This window comes from Corylus avellana, chromosome ca4 (genome assembly GCF_901000735.1).
Source record: "Corylus avellana chromosome ca4, CavTom2PMs-1.0".
NCBI classification, from domain to species: Eukaryota; Viridiplantae; Streptophyta; class Magnoliopsida; order Fagales; family Betulaceae; genus Corylus; species Corylus avellana.
This window is the reverse complement of record NC_081544.1, coordinates 25,303,180-25,320,600: the sequence shown is the minus strand read 5'-3', so window position 1 is coordinate 25,320,600 and position 17,421 is coordinate 25,303,180. Positions and strand designations below refer to the sequence as shown.

The window sequence follows — 17,421 nt, the reverse complement described above, 5'->3', positions numbered from 1 at the left end:
ATGATGGTTGTGAAGGGTGCTGTGCGTCTGAGGTGTGGAGAATGAAGAAATAATCTGGTGTTTTGGTTTTATTTTCTTAACTTGTTCCATGCTGAGGTGTCACATTTACATTGGTGGGCAAAAAATGGGGGGTTTTTGCCACAACCGAACGGAAGTTATTCTCAACAGGCAAACAACCAAGGCGGAAGAAAAGAAAAGAACAAACAAAAAAAAAAAGAAGACAAATGGGCCGGTTTGTTTAGCATGTATTTGTTCTCCATCTCATGAAAGAGGAGATTCATATTTAAGGGGTTAGAGCTCTCTTTTTTTTATTTTTTTTTATTTTTTTCTGTTTTTTTTTATTTTTAAGGGTTATAGCTTATTTCATCATTTTGCTACAAATTAATTTTTTTAAAAAAAAATTACATCAGCCTTCCTCAAAATTTAAAAAATATGTCAAGTTATGATTTTCTCCTCCCTGTCTCCTTTCTCTCTCTCCATTCTCCCTCTCTTTCCCTAACTTCATTATAGATCGATCAAGGCGTGTGTATCAATGTTCCTCGAGGTGCTTTTTAACGGTGCATGGCTAGCGTGTGTGTCAATGGTCCTCGGGGTGCTTTTTAGCAGCGCGTGCTTGGCCGGCAATGGGGAGTAAAATACGTGAGGGTGTGTTGGGTTTTTGTTATTGTATTTTCGTTGTTTTTAAATAAAAAATATATTATCTCTAGATCTACTTTTAGTAGCAATCTATAGTGCGAAGTTTTATTCGTTTTTCTTATGTTTTGCTTTCACAAATTCTTAAGAATAACGGAATTGGTTTCCGGTTGGTATTTTGTTTTTTTTTATGATTCATTTTGTGAGAGCAAACCATAGACCGATGACGGATGAGTTATCAGGCATAAAAAATAATTGTCACTATGGTAAAAGTAGCAAAAGAGATTGCGATTGATAAAGCCAAGGAATCAAGGACATGACAGCGAATAAAGACGTAATTCGCCGAAATTTGTTATAGGTCTGAAACTAATTGAGACAGAGACTTTTTATATATATTGTCTTATAATAGCTTGAAAGGCTATTGTGTATGTCATAAATCATGTTTGAGTTGTGAAAATTTCAAATTATATCTTGGAATTATAAGGAGCATTTTGCCTCATTTTATTGTATATCAATTAAGAGATAATTCGTTCAAAAAAAAATGTTACTTTTTTTGAAAATTACGAATATTACGGAATCATAAGGTTTATTATCTCTAGCGGCTAGAGATATAAAACAAGGATAACCATTCTAGGAGGAGAGAAAAACTTATTTAATTCCCTTCTTCTGTCAAACTCTTTTTTACTTTGATAAAACACAGTAATTAGTCTAGTGACACACATGTTACTGTAGCGGTTACTATTTTTCTTCTCTCTAGATTTGTTTTCTGCAGCAATTTACGAGGTAATTTTTTTTTTTTTTTTTTTTCATGCTATTTGGGGTTTCGAATACCTTTAGACTCTTAAGGTTTTATTTACGTTTTTCTCCTTGGTTCTTTTTTCGAAGCAAATAACTAATAGATGGTAGATAAAATATTAGACAAATGGAAAAATTTATCATTGATGGTAGAGGAAACGAATCAGATTACGATTGGGAATGCATTTTGTAGTCAAAATAGAAAAGAGAGGTAGTCATTGTCTAGTTATTAAAGTTTTGATGGATTGGGCCATAGAATGGATGTAATTTGCCAGAATATGCTATGGATCTTGAAACCAATTGGGACAGTGATGTTCAAAGACTTTTGGCAAGTAATTAGCATGTTATTATTGCGCGAAATATGATCTTGAAATTAATGTAACACTCTTTTAATTAATGGAATTACAAAATACTCTCTCTCCCTCAAGTTACACTAATTAAAAGATTTACTTAGAATTGAATATGTTCTCTCCAAAGGTGACCAAGTTCAATTAACCATTAATGGGTAATTAAATTAATCTCAATAATCAAAGCTAGACCAGCATCAATTAAATTATGATCACTAAAAAAAAAGTAAATAAGTTGCCATCAATTTACACAAGAACATTAATTGATGGTTTGAATATATATATCTTTCAGGTGATAAGCTAGTTAGAAATTTGAATAAAATGCTAGCTAGGACTTTGACCTTGAACTTTATTCAGCACATTAAAGAATCACGTGACAAAATTGGAGGGTGAGATCATTTTTTTTTGGCAAGTAGAGAGGGTCGTTGGATCATTCTATTAAAACAATCAACATCCAGATTACCAAGTCACTAAACGTATGTGCCTCTATGATGGGTGCAGCCCGCCCTGGCTCTTTGTCTTTGTCTATAGTCTCATTATTATGGACAAACATGTGTGACAAAATCTCCATGTAATTTTATCATCTTCAATGCTACCTTTACAAATGTCAATAATATTTTTGACTTTTATTAGATTTGAATTAAGCACCCATTAAGAGTACTTTAATTTTCAACGTACATGCCTAATATATATCTCAAGCACCTAATGCCTTATCTCTTTAGCCACATAACATAATCTCATGCTAAAAAATATATTTGAGCAAATTGATCTGTGATGATTAAATTCTTTCATTCTCTCAAGAAAAAAATAATAATTCTTTCAATTTATTCGTATATCTAGTAATAATTAGTACGAGAAGTACTTTTGAATAGATGCTACGTACTTTGAAGACTTTCATCATTTTATGTGTATATATGACACAATTGATCATTTTCTTTACACTTATTTTATTGGGCGAATTATTTGTACAACAAGCACCAACAAAAGTTACTAAATAATAAAATAAAAAATAAATAAATAGATAAGTGGTAATACTGTAAGTATATATATATATATATATAAGGTAAAGAAAAATTCGAAAATAAAATGGGATTATTAATTAATTGTAGTTTTTTATAATAAAAACACCCACGTGAAGATAATTAAGTCATAGATAGCAATTGTTATAGTCTAACCAATTTCATACAAAGGAAGGTTCTTATGGGTTGAAATTAGACCACAATAGTATCAAAACTGTTAAAGTATGTGGATCGTTTTTGAACTATTAGTTCATCCTTTGATTTACTCTCTAGCTACTTTTGTCGCCTTCCCTTCCTAACTCCTTATCACAAATACTGTTTTAATTGTTAATTTGCAAAATTAAGTTTTATATTTATTTTCCGTTCTTCTTTTTTTTTTTTTTCCCTTTAAAGCTTTTTGATTCTCTCTTTTAAGGGAAAAAAAAAGGAAGAAGAAGAGATTTATATACTTTTTTTCATGCGGATATCTCATGCATATATGGTTAAGGGGTAAGATATGATATGACGTGACAAGTCTCTGTAAAATGAGAGAAAAGTAGGTATAAGCACTTCTCATTTCTTTGTCAGCTCTCGGGCATGAGCGTGCTTGTGTTAACTCAACCATATTAGTTGACTTTAAGTCATTTCTATTAATCAAGACTTGTGATTCTGGCCCACATGATGATACTACAAGATGCCATATCAATTCAACTTTACAAAAAAAAAAAAAAAAAAGATACAGATTTTAATGATCTCAAAGCATGTAACAATGAAATCTATCTAAGAGAGGGAAAAAAAAAAATTAAAAATTAAAAATTAAAAGAAGAACACAAGGGAATTCAAGAGTAGTAATTAGTAGAAGGATTATGCTAAGGGGTGGGGGAAATGATGTTGGTTTAATTAATTACCAAGGGCTAGCACTTCCCGATGAACTCAAAAGTTGTTCCAAGTAGTCTGGGCCTAAATCCTCCAAAACGACCACACTCTCTATCCTTAAATCCCTCTCATTGGTTTTCTTGCTTAATATATTTTTCCTTCTCATCGAGTGCTTTCTCTTGAGAGCCACCACCGGCGAACACCCATCTTCGGAACCGTAATTCATGTCCCTCAGCGATTCCCGGACTCTTTCAACCGGAAAATTGAGTATAGCAGAGGAACCGCGCATGGAAAAGGCGGCTTGGTCGTAGGCCAAGGCTGCCGCCTCGGCACTATCAAATGTTCCTAACCATACCCTTATGCCGTGCCTAGTGGAATCCCTTATCTCCGCCGCGAACTTCCCCCACGGACGCCTCCGGACCCCCCTGTACGACTTCTCCTTCTCGGGATTTGCCTCCGCTGCTGAGCTCACCTCTTCTTCCTTAACCCGTTTCGCGCACCTTTCCGATGTGATCTCTTGGTTCGCCTTCGAAATTAGGCCCAAAAGAAGCATTTCTTCGGAGTCATTTTCGTTGAAAGGAAGGAAACTTTGCTGGTCGAAATTTAGGCCATCCCAGGAGAAAGATTCCGGTGACCCAAAGGAAGATTCCGATGAGAAATCGGAATTTGGGGAGTGGAAGATTGTGGAATCCATTCAAGAGAATTATCGTGTTTTTGGGTTTGAATTATGTGCGACTACGAGTCTCACTATTTCAGAGTAGGCCACATTTGTGTTTAGCTAGAAATTCGAAGCATCAACCCACTCCTATATATACCCGGTGGCAGAGTTAAAAGGTAAAAAGGGTAAAGAAATAGGGGCAGACCGGCGGAGTGGGTAAACAAGTTGCCATTTGTTTTCTTATTTTTATATGCTTCTTTATCTGATTAGAATTTAATAAGTTAAAATTATAATTTGCTTGGTGTGCACACAACATGGATTAATTGGACACATGGGTCAATGCAATGGAAGCATGGCGGCTGGGTCAAGAGAGCAAGTTGCAGTGACGTCAGCATGTGATCTCAATTTTTGTCGTGAAATGAGATGGTGTGGACCTTGTACACGTGTAATTCACGTGAGGGATGTTGATTTCTTGTTCAAATCATGCGGACGGCAGGCCCGGCCGTTGGGTGTATTTATTGATAAATACGAGCTTGTTTCAACATCATAATTTTAGCAACATCGATAACATTTTTAGCCGTGTGTAGGTGTTGAAATTTCTTCCTTTTCAGCATAAGATAGGATGACATGGCATCTAATTTCTTTGCAACATCCATTACAATTTTTTTTTTTTTTTTTTTAAAGAAACTTAATGAATTCTCATTCTTTAAAAATCAAAGTGAAAAGATTTTGTAATTCCCTCTCAATAATATCACAGAAACAGCCGAGGGTTTCACCTACCCAAGTTATGAGCTATCATATTTACCAAACGATTCACGTGTTGACAACTCTAGCTTGGTATAGACCGTAGGCTGTAGCACCATCCGGATATCCTCAATTATGTGTCCAAACTTGCTCCAATTCCTTTTGGAAGAATTTACCCCTTTCACAATAACTTGTGCATCCCCTTCCAGAATAATACACGACAAACCCAACTCCTTGCAAAAATTCAATGCATGAAATGATGTCAATGCTTCACTTGTTGTTGGATCTATACATCCATCCCGTGGAACTGTGCGAGCCGCAACAAAACGTCCATCAGAGTCCCGTATCACCATTCCCATACCAAATCAATCCAAAGACCGATCCATCTCAACGTCCTAGTTTACTTTAAAACAACCCACAACAAGTTTTATCCAATGTGTACTAGGCGCCAATCGTTCTTACCCAGCAATCTGATTAGTCAAAAGATTTGCTTGTATGAAATCATCAAGCGCCTGAGTTGTTACCCATACCAGTTCATTCAGGTCAGGGAACATTTCTCCATGAATCACCCCATTCCACCTCATCCAAATACTCTTAGCCTGTCGAGCAAACACAGTAAGCATTTCCTTCGCGCCACCCTTCTCATATATCTCGTCCACTAACCATAAAAAATCCACACCTGAATAATTGCACTTATGAACATCCATTACAATTTTAACATGAATTCAAGGGGTGAATTTTTGTTAGTAAATAAATAATTTTACCTCTCAAAAATTAATTTGTAATGTTGAGAGATTGTTTCATAATAGGTTACTTTTACGAGTGTATGTGCTTCTTGCTCTACTAATAACCGTAGAATTATAAAGGAGGAACTCCTACAAAAATATAATAGAAAGTGATAAGTTATTGATTGATATGTACAAAGGGAATGCTATCCTCTTGGTCCTAGCTAGGTGGATAATATTTTCTTAAAAAAAAAAAAAAAAAAAAAATTGTACTTAATTATTTCTTTTACTTAATTTTTTTTTAAAAAAGTAATATTCACCCAAAAGCAGAAAGATACATAACACAAAAAAAATACCTAACATTTTATTGTAATAATACATAAAATAGTTCTATTAGTAATAATGTCAGACTACTATAGAGTACTGCACCACGAAGAAGTATAGTGTAATACTATTAATTGAGACTATGCATATTCTATAGAGACTATACAGTGGAATGCAATGATGAAATACAGTAAAATACAATACAATATAATACAACATAAAACTTTACTCATTCATTCTAAAAAACAAAAATATGGTATAAGACAATATAATATAGTACAATACAATAAAAGCAATGTAGTCCAGGCCAGACGACGGACCTAGAAGTTAATTTTAGGGAGACTAGACTATAATAATAAAAAAATAAAATAAAAAAATTGTGGGGTCAAAATAAAAATATAGGACCTAAAATGTGTGTGTGTGTTTTTTTTAACAAATTTAAAAGCTAAAAAATGCATTTTTAACAAAACAAAATTGCTAGAAGTAGGCTTAAGGGGGCCATGTTGTACACCAACCCCTCCGCCCACCAGTTTTGTCACTGAATACAATAGAGATATAGTATAAAAGTGCATTAACATTTCCCTCACACTCGAAAATGAAAATTCAAAAAACTGATGGCGGGCGGTGGGATTGGTGTAGGCCATGGCCCCCTTTAGCAATTTTATACTATATCTCTATTGCATTTACAAACATCTTATCTCTATTGCATTCTAGTTTTGTTTTATTGATGAGTACCAATTCATTAAAAAAAAAAAATGAAAATACATATATGAAGTTAAGTTGAATTTGGAAAGAGGAGCTCAAGAGCATGAAACATCCAAGTAGATACATCTTAGACTCTTAGTAATCAAGCTAGCAAACTGATTGAAAGAAGTAACAAAAGAAATATATATATATATATAGAGAGAGAAGTATCTAATTGTAGGTGTAACCAAATCCAACTTTATAAAGAAATATACTAATTAGATAAAGTACTTATAAATAAATAAAAAAATGCACTACCTGTGTTATACATAAATTATATAAAATAAAAATAAAAAACGATATATATTGATTAATATGTGTAAGAATACAATTAAAGAATATCCCTATTACTAATATGGAAAAAAAAAATGCAAAATCATGGTATAAAAATATTTTTAGAGCTCATTTGTGATATGCAAAAATAACAAATAAGTTCCTACTGGATATTATGCCGGCATATCAAATCCAATTATATAATAACATGTGTCATATATAATAAAAATATATAGACATACAAATTATAAATATATAAAAACAAAAAATAAAAATAAAAATTTGGAAGAGGGGATGGCGAACAAACGGGGTGTGGCCGAACCACCCCTTGGCCATTTAGGAATGGTTCGGCCACCTCCGTCTAAGAATCTTTATAATACCCTGATAAATAATTAGCGTTAAGAGTGCTCTAATTACAATCTAAAATGTTTGGAGTTGGGAGGAGTATTATTTTGTACTTCTGATTTTTTTTTCCCTTTAAGTCAAAGGTCATTATTTTCTTGTATGACCCTACCACATGTTGTCGTTCGAATAGGTGGTGTGTGGTTTGTTCATGAATCACGTTCAGCGGCTCTAGCAAGAGATGTCCCGCTAACCCTTCCTTTATTATAGATCAGGTAGCATTAAAATGTAAACTATCCATGTAATGTGAGGAGAATGGTGCTGCCATACCGTTGCCAACATAAGTTCTCCAATAAATTAAGTTGCTAACACATCAATGTTTAAACTTAATTTAGGTAATTGGGATGATTGAGTGCCTCGCAGTTTTATATAATTCTTTTACAGTCGTAGAAATAACACTACTAGGCTAATATGGGCCTAGGTTGGTTAAGCGTATCAAACTAAATAATGTAATAGATGTATAACTTTATGTTCTACTACAAAGTAATTCTATAAATCACCCCAACATGCATCTCTCTCTCATCTCCCAATCCTCTCCACAACCAAAAAAATACTTTTGGTATTGGAGAATATGCCACATAAGAATGGGGACAGAAGGATAGAATGATGGAGTGATTTATAGACTTCTCTACTACAAGACATTCTTCAATTCATGTTTTAGAGAGATTCGATCCGTCATAGATGGAGCTTACCAAAGATAAGTTTCTAACTTAGATTTTTGTTCGTAATATAACACGTGCCTCGTTGAAACATATGGTTATCTATCTCCATCTTTTTCTTTTTCTTTTCTTTTTTTTTTTTTTGTTTTTGTTTTTTTGCATGAAAGCGGGATTCATGTGAAATGATTAAGTAAAATCATATATAGCTGCGAATCGACGTAATCTTGCACCCGCAAACAAAACCCAAATGAAAATGACATTTAATTTGAATTCCCCCATGTAGGGGTGCAAAGGCGGGCGGTTTTTAACCGCCCGCTAACCGCTAACCGCTATAACCGCCAACCGCCTAACCGCCTAACCGTTTAACCGCATTAACCGCTAACCGCCATAACCGCCTAGCGGTTAGCGGTTAGCGGTTATTGGGTCTACTAACCGTAACCGCTAACCGCTAACCGCATTTTTATATAATATATTTTTATAATTATACATATAACATAATCACTTGATCATTAAATCACAATTTTTTTTTAAAAATAATTAAATCACAATTTGAGTATTAATATATTATCACTATAATTTATATGATTATATCACATGAGATTGATTATTAAATCATTTGATTATATAATAACAAATTATACATATATAATATGACATAACTCATAAGTATACTAATTCATACTAATACAACAATTAAATATCTAGAGACTTATTTCCAATGTATGTTATAAACTTATAAGTCTATATAAGTCTACATATGTATATGAATAATATAAACGTATAATATCAATAGTTAATCATATGATTAAATGACAATTCAAATACTTTATTCAAGACTTCAAGTGAATCATATTATTAATGTACAATGATGATATGATTCGTATAATATCAAATTAAGTAATTGACATTGGATTAAACAATGACCAATGTGTTACTTATAAACATAATTTAAGTATTAATGTATTATCATTATAATTTTAGTAATTTATATATTATCACTATAATTGATATGATTATATCACATGATGACTTGATCATTAAATCATATGATTATATAATAATAAATAATACATATATAATATGACATAACTCATAAGTCATAAGTCTACAAGTTAATCATATGATTCATGTACAATGATAATCACAATTGATTCAATTGAATTAAACAATATGTTACTTATAACTACAAGTCTACAATTTAATTAAAGCATTATTAAATACTTTAGGAATTTAGGATTTAGGAGTTTGAACATTACCATTTACCATTAGATATTAAGTTCAATTCAAAGAAAAAAGATTATAAGTAAATATGATAAGAATTTAAATAATTAATCATATGAATCATATGATATAATTTAATGAGACTATATGATTATATAATATCAAATTAAGTAATTGACATTAGATTCAACAATGTGTTACTTATAATCACAATTGAAGTATTAATGTATTTTTTGAACATTTTTTAGAAAAAGAAATTTAACCATTTTTTGAAAGAAAAAAAAAAAGAAAATTAACAATTTTGAACAATTTTGAATATATATATATATAATTGCTTATAGTTATATTATATGCATATTGAATAATATAAATGTATAAGATAAATATTTAACTATATGATCCAATTACAATTCCAATACTTAATCAATTATTCATGTACAATGACAATGACAATGTGATTCATATAATATCAAATTAAGTAATTGACATTGGATTAAACAATGTGTTACTTATAACTACAATTGAAGTATTTTTGTTTGTTTGTAAGTTTATAAGATCAACACTTAATCATATGATCCAATGACAATTCAAATATTTATAGCAATTGGGCCCAAGAAGATATTAAAAATACAAGAAAAAAAAATGAGGGTAAAAAAAAGCCAAAAAAAAAAAAGCCCAATTTTAAAAAAGCGGTTAGCGGGCGGTTATCTATTTCACTAACCGCTAACCGGCCACTAACCGCTAACCGTTAACCGCTAGGCGGTTAGCGGTTGCGGTTAGTGAAATTTACTAACCGCTAGGGCGGTTACGGTTAGCGGTTATTGCCACTAACCGCTAACCGTAACCGCCTTTGCACCCCTACCCCCATGCGTTGGCGAATTTTCTTCGGGAATTGCATAAAATCATTATCCCAAACATACAAGCTTTCAATCAGAAAAAGAAATTGACGTTGAATGGTCCAGATACAGGCCCCCTTCCAAGCTCACCAAATGTTTCAAAGTCATCAAAACTAGGAGATTTTGTTCAACTTTGAAAGTCCTCCAAAAAGAATGGATCCTATTGCTTGATTAAGAGTAACCACTCCTCCTCTCCACCACCCTCCCCCCCCCCACGAGTCCATCACCGAGAGGTAGCATCTTTGAAAATCAGTGGTCTCAAATGGATGGAGCTTCCGTGAAAGCACCCAATTCATTATATAAGACAAAACAAACTTCACCTTAAGTTAGCATTGTTTGTCGCATTACAATCGACATACAACATTAAACTTAATTACTTTTTAGCCCATAGTATTTGTTTAATGCAGAACTACACAGCTAGTGATAGATATTCATATTAGAGCTGCCCATTTCTCTTGAAAGAAGACGATCGACGTCGGTGCAAGTAACCTTATTATTATTAGGTTTGACAATTCGCCATGTCTGTGTAATCGATCATGTCAAATTAATTGGCAGTATTTGGCTGGCATTAGCATTTCTGTGGTTACCTTACCTCCTGTTTTTTTTTTTCTTCTTCTTTTTTTTAATGAAACTTTTCAAATTTGACAACCGTGTGACCAAAGATCAGAAATGAGACATGACTAAACCCATTATATAAATGCAATAATCCCCACCTTCTACTTGAAATGCAAAGAACAGAAATGGAGAAAATGGACAAACAAATACCTTGTTTATTTAAAACAAATGAAGATGGAGACAGAAACGAAACTTCGAGGTGATTTCTGCTTCGAAATTAACATTAAAATTTTGTTTTTGTTTTAAACACGTGATTATATAGCTTAATGCCCCACTGCTACCGGCACAAAAGGGGTCTAAAACCCAGATAAGATAGTAAAGTCCAAAAATAGGAAGGAATGCATTAATATAGATTATATAATATAATATGATATGAGTAAGTCGTTAGGTGAGACATGAATAAGATGGTTGTAGATTCATGGTACATGGTCCATTCACGGATATTTCGCATTTTTATTTTTAATATGGTAATTATGACAAATGACGATGCCTGATCCCGTGCTCTTTTGTGAGTACCAACCCAGTCTAATGGTCAAATTGGTCATCATTCCCCAGCCGCCGTGATGCGCCTTCTGGTTACTTCACTACAATTACATTACAATGTCCCTTCCTTTGTGTTGCTGTCGGATTATTACGTGCAACACTTTTTCTTTTGTTTTGCTTTATTTCTGTCCAATAGTATCCAAAAGTGCTCTGGTCCCTGGACCACCTATTTATTTTCAGTGAAATTTGTGTAAAATCCTCTTAAAATGTCTCGAACAACAGCATGCTTCTCCTTCCTTTTTAAAATGGGTTTGGCACTATGGATTTGGCTTAGCTTTTTCAGCGGTTGAAATTTAATTTCAGTTTTTAAAAACTATAGTGTATATATTATAATTTTTTTTGCGGAACCTAAATCTAATTTTTGGCGCTTGGCTTTTCTTGAGTCACCTCTCGTGTCACATCTATTTGAAAAAGCAGGATTCATAATTAAAATTAAGAAAAAGTATATATATTTTCTCAAATTCACACTTATTAATATGTTCATCTCCCAAATTACAAAAAAATAATAATAATAATAAAAAAAATAAAAAAAAAATTGAAAAATTGAAAAATGACGAAAGTTATTATTAATAAAAAAAGAAAATAAAAGTGGTGACAAGCTCATTGCAACTGCTGCTGTGAGTCAAATGGGTGTTCTTGTCTTTTTGGCAGACAAAAGGGAAACATTGCAAATTTTTTATAGTTTAGAAGTGTTAAAGTATTGATTAAGTGATTAAATTTACCTCTTCATATTAGATTAAGCTTTTGAGATAATATGGTATCAAAGCCAAAGGTTAAAAGGAAGTTTGAACCTACACGTGAGGGAAAATGTTAAATTATTGATTAAGTGATTAAATTTATCTCTTGCTATCAGTTTAAACTTTCGGGATAACTGGTAATTTAACAGAAATGACATTACACTTGTTTTTTTTTTTTAAAAAAAAAAAAAAAATTAAAAAATGTAGGAGGGAGAGACCAGCTATAGCTATTCTACCTAGACGTGACCATAGTAGCATATGTTCGCTAGAAGCTTGCACAAGGGAGCCTAGACAGTGAGAACCGCAAACATTCTCTCACGTCTAAGAAGCCTTAGCTTGACCAAGTTCCATCAAGACATCAGTGGAACTCAAAGTGACTAATACTAATAGGATTAAAGATTCTCATTTTGAGAGTCAAACTCTCTTCCTAGTACATTTCTAGCCACTGAAAATTTTCTTGAACCACCACCACCGAAGGACATTACAAGTTAGAATATTAGTTTGAGGGGTATGTATACCCTACTTTTCCCTAAAATGAATATGTTCATCTAAATGGTGAAGGTATGTCAAGAAGGAGTTTGATTATTACCTCTAATTAGCTTGTAACCAGCGCATAAATTCTTTATTTTAATTTAATTTTAAAATTTAAACATATCATTTTTCATTATAAGTTAAAAAGAAATATATATCACCTCTTTAAATAAAAAAATTAAATCTTTGTTCTTATAAGTATATATAATTTATTTTATTTTTTATTTTTTTATATGTTGGCACATTAAGGGGAAAAGAGAAATTTGAACTAGTAATCTCCAATTTATTAGGTGTGATCCCAGCTAATTAAGCTGCCTCTTGAGGACATTGAACTATTTTTCCAAACTGTTAAATGCATAAATTTTAATTTTTGGACAAAAACTAAATATTACTTATTCCAATTGAAATAGAGAGATTTTTTTTTTTTTTTTTTTTTTTTCCGCAAGTCAAGGAGGAGTTTGATCATTATCTCTAATTTGTCATTAATCAAGGCGGTGGGAAGGGAGAAACTGTTGAAGGCGCATTCTAGAAGGTTTTTGGGTTCATCCAAATTGTTTATCAATAGGCCTATATAGGCCAAGGCCATGCAGTAAACTTTGGACTCCTGTTTTGACGTCTTGTCCACATGTGTAGTTCGGTAATAGAGAAAGTGAGAAATAATAATAATAAATTTAAGGAGTAACTTCATAAAGGCTTGAATTATCTAGTAAGTTGACAAATGTTTTAAATTTTAAAATCTCTTAATTTAAAATTTAAAATTTTTAATTTCAGTCAATTTGAACTCATTCGTTAGATTTTAAACGTAAAAGTGAAACAATGACGTTTACACTCCTAATTTTTTTATAAAATTTCAAATTTATCCTTAATTTTAAATTTTAAAAAATAAATAAAAACAAAAATTTAGAGATTTTTTTATTTTTTATTTTTTGTATTTCCATTAGAAGTTAATTACTAAATTTAACAGAAGGGTTTAAATTAACTGCAATTGAAAATTCAATAATTCAAATTAAGAGATTTTGATGTTTAGAAAAACTTATCAAATCGTATGGTAATTTAAGAGTGTAAAGTGAAGTTAGTCCTAAATTTAATATATATTCAAAACCTTAGAAGCTCGAGATATGGAGCTGATTGATCTGGACGAAGTTAATGAGCATCTAAATAGAAAACATGTTGATCACAACTCGCAAGCCAGAGCCAGAGGGACAGAGGTGAACGTGTTGCCTTCTCAATTTTTGTTTAAAAGTTCAATTATTTGGTACGTTTCGAATTTGTATGAAGTGTTCCCCCAAAAGTTAATGTCTTGCCCTCATTGGCTATTGAATGAGTCAAATTATATTATATCAATCACTCACACTTACAATATCTTTTGAACGACATAGTCAAATATTTTTATATTCACACATGTATACTTAACAATTTTTTGTCCGTACTTGCACCACTCTACTATATCAAACACCACTATCAGTATTGATACCATCTGTTAGAAAAATTGATATTATAAACAAGATGTTTGTGAGTCTATAATATAATATGTTGAGATACCATTCAATATAAAAGCTTAAAATTATGAGTTTGAGTCCAACTATATTATATTGGCCTACCTCTATGCATGTCTTTGTTTTTCGTTTTTTGTTTTTTCCAATAATATTATACATATATATATATATATATATATATATTGCAATAAAAGGGGAAAGGGAAAGGGATTAAGGACCGTAATATGGCTCTAATACAATAATTTTTTTTATTTATCTAAAAAAAACTATATCTTCGCTCACAAAAATCTAACAAATAAATGTATCATCTCCTTATATATATATCTCTCAAAAATGCCAAAATCATATATATATAGTGACCATAATTATATATGCCTTATTATATTAATAGGGAATATAAGCTTTTAAATGGGGGAGTTGTAAGTGACCAGTCAAGCATCTCCCATGGTCGAAGTTGAAAGTTTGAAACTTGATTTGCATAAAATTCAGTTGGAGCTAGCGCCACCCCAAATCTGGCATAACTCAATAATTGCTTGCCGCATGAAAAATGAGTGAATTGCACATGTCCCACCCTTTATGAGGCCTAGATGCATGCATCATCTAGAAACTTATTAATTATAAAAACATGCATAGGACAAAACCTCGTATTTTTTTTTTTTTTTAATAAATAGTCCATCTGAATAGAAATAAATAAATAAAAATAACTTTGTTACGAAGGGTCCATTTAGAATTGTGATTTTAGTAAGTGCGATTTTAAAAATAGCATTTTTGAAATCGTTACTTTTTAAAATCGCAAAAGCGTTTGGTAAAATATGTTAAAAAGTAGTTTTTTATTAAATATTTGTTATGCGAATTCATATTTTGGTTTAAATTCGCACTTTTTCAAATAAGCACCCCTAGCCTACTTATTGAAATCGTAGATTTTTTTCTTATTTTAAATTCAGTGCTTTTTAAATCACAATGTCAAACGCCTTACATTTTGCGATATCTTTTAAAAATGCAGATTATTCTTACGAAATCGCAATTCTAAATACACCCTAAAATTTTCTGTTTGGAGGTGTCAAAACATAGAAGAAATGACAAATAAATTTATTATTAAAAAAAAAAAAAAAAAAAAGATTTATATGCATGAATGATCTGTTTGTATGTTTGCTGCTGTCAGTGGTCACCTTATGCAAAATGTAAAATATATGATGCTTGTCTATCTGCTATTAGCTTAAAAATAGTTACTGTTGAAATCTTGTACTTGGTTTCTTGTTACGGATAAGGATAACTATTTTTATTTTTATTAAGAGAAATATTATAAATACTAATTTTTTTATTAAAAGATAGGTACCAAGCCAGTGTAAAGCTGATTAATTAGAGAGGATTAAAATAATTAATTAAAAAAATTATTACGGGTATTAATTAATTGGAACAGGATCCTCTCTGGTCTATTTTGGACTGGAGAATATCCAGTTAATGGTCAAGATCTCTTTAAGAAATCTTGAGGCCATAAATAAGACATCAGTCCCATTAATAATATATATATATATATATATATATATATATATATATAAAATTAAAGGGTGGCTGGCCACCATTGAGGGTGGTTGGACCACCCCAGTTGGATTGGGGGTGGCTTCGGTCACCCAATGGCCCTTGAAGGTGGTCCGGCCACCCCCAAGGGCCAAATGATAGATATATATATATATATATATATATATCATCGCTCCACATTTTTTTTTAGGGGGTGGTCCGGCCAAGATGGGGTGGCCAGGCCCCCTTAATTTTTTTTTTATTAATTTATTTATTGTTTTTTTTTTATCTGAATTTTTTTTTTTTTTTGTAGTGGGACATGTGTCCTATTTATGGTTGTAGGATTTCTAAGAAGAAATTTCAACCATAAACTAGATATTCTCCGGTTCATTATGGACTGGAGAGGATCCTATTCTCAATTAATCATCGCTCCACATTAATTTGATACACATCTCTTGACAAAAAATTTGAAGCCCATAAATATTTCTCTTTTGTTATTAAGCTTCCTAAAATTTCAACAGTTTAAGAGATTGGAATTGCGAGTTGGACATGCTAAATTCAATTGAATTAGACTTGAACATGCTGCTACGTGAGTTGGATATAATATCCGTGTGGAAAATCTAAACAATGTCAGGTAGTTGCTTCAATGGTTTGTGTTGTAGTTTTCCTATTAACTTCAATGAGAGTACGACGCATAATTTGGAAAACAGAGGAAAGTTTAATATGTTTAATTTTCATTATCTGATCTCATATCCTAAGCACTTGTTCACTAATTCTCCGATTTAGAACATGAGGTTTTGGATTAAAACCCATTATGCGTGGTAAATTGTGGGATTTGTGGCTATTATATAGTATTTGACTTTAAACAGAGCAGTAAAAAAAAAAACGGCATAAAGTTATTTTTCTTGCCAATAACTCAATTTTGAAAACAAAAATTGAGCCTATGAGGCTTAAAATTGAGTACTATTCGGCAAAGACCGAGCCCACGAAATGGTATTACGGAAGGTAATGCTCTTAAGATAATTTATACTTTTCAAACTAAAGACCAACTGTGACAAAGATACGGTACGTTGATTGAAGATTTGTTGATTGAGGTAGCACACATGTCGGCAAATAAGGCTACGGAGAAAATTTGGACGGAAAACTATCCTGATTTTCTTCGTAACATTGTACACGCTAAAAGTTGTATGCATTCAGAATAAATGTTAAAAAGAAAAGAAAGAAAGAAAGAAAGAAGCTGCTGTTAAACATATAATAATTGAATATTAAGGAAGAATATACGTTGGCATATCCATTTTTTGTTTTTTACTTCTCTTTGCCATGAAAAGTGAGATTCGATTTTACCAGAAACAAGAAATACACTGAATTGACACTGAAAATAAAGATTCAGGAGAGAATGAACAAGAACAAGAACAAGAATAAAAGTGACAAGGAACATATGCTTAAAAAATTAAAATGGGTTCATCCTTTTTCTCTATTTGCGGATGTAATTGGTACATGAATCTGTATAATTCATCAAACCAAGGCTATCAAATCCATTAAAAAGGTTGTAAAAGGTGACAAAAGTTATGGATTATGGTGGATACCCTGAAATTCAAATCTGTAAGATATTAATGGAGAGTGCTTTTCAATGAAGTCAAGGAATAGTGACGAAATAATTAGTTGTTAGGCGATATGGGTCCCCGT

At 31.9% G+C, this 17,421-nt stretch overlaps 1 protein-coding gene across 1 annotated transcript; it reads right to left on the bottom strand.

The window, feature by feature from the left end:
- Nucleotides 1–3,399: 3,399 nt before the first annotated feature.
- Nucleotides 3,400–4,414, bottom strand: LOC132179353 (ethylene-responsive transcription factor 1B-like). Its single transcript, XM_059592056.1, has one exon. The coding sequence runs from the start codon at nt 4,341–4,343 to the stop codon at nt 3,678–3,680; it is 666 nt and encodes a 221-aa protein (XP_059448039.1). The 5' UTR covers nt 4,344–4,414; the 3' UTR covers nt 3,400–3,677.
- Between the last annotated feature and the right edge of the window lie 13,007 nt (nt 4,415–17,421).

Excerpts from the sequence above, each read along its gene's own strand:
- LOC132179353 (XM_059592056.1), bottom strand. The coding sequence starts at position 4,343 with ATGGATTCCACAATCTTCCACTCCCCAAATTCCGATTTCTCATCGGAA.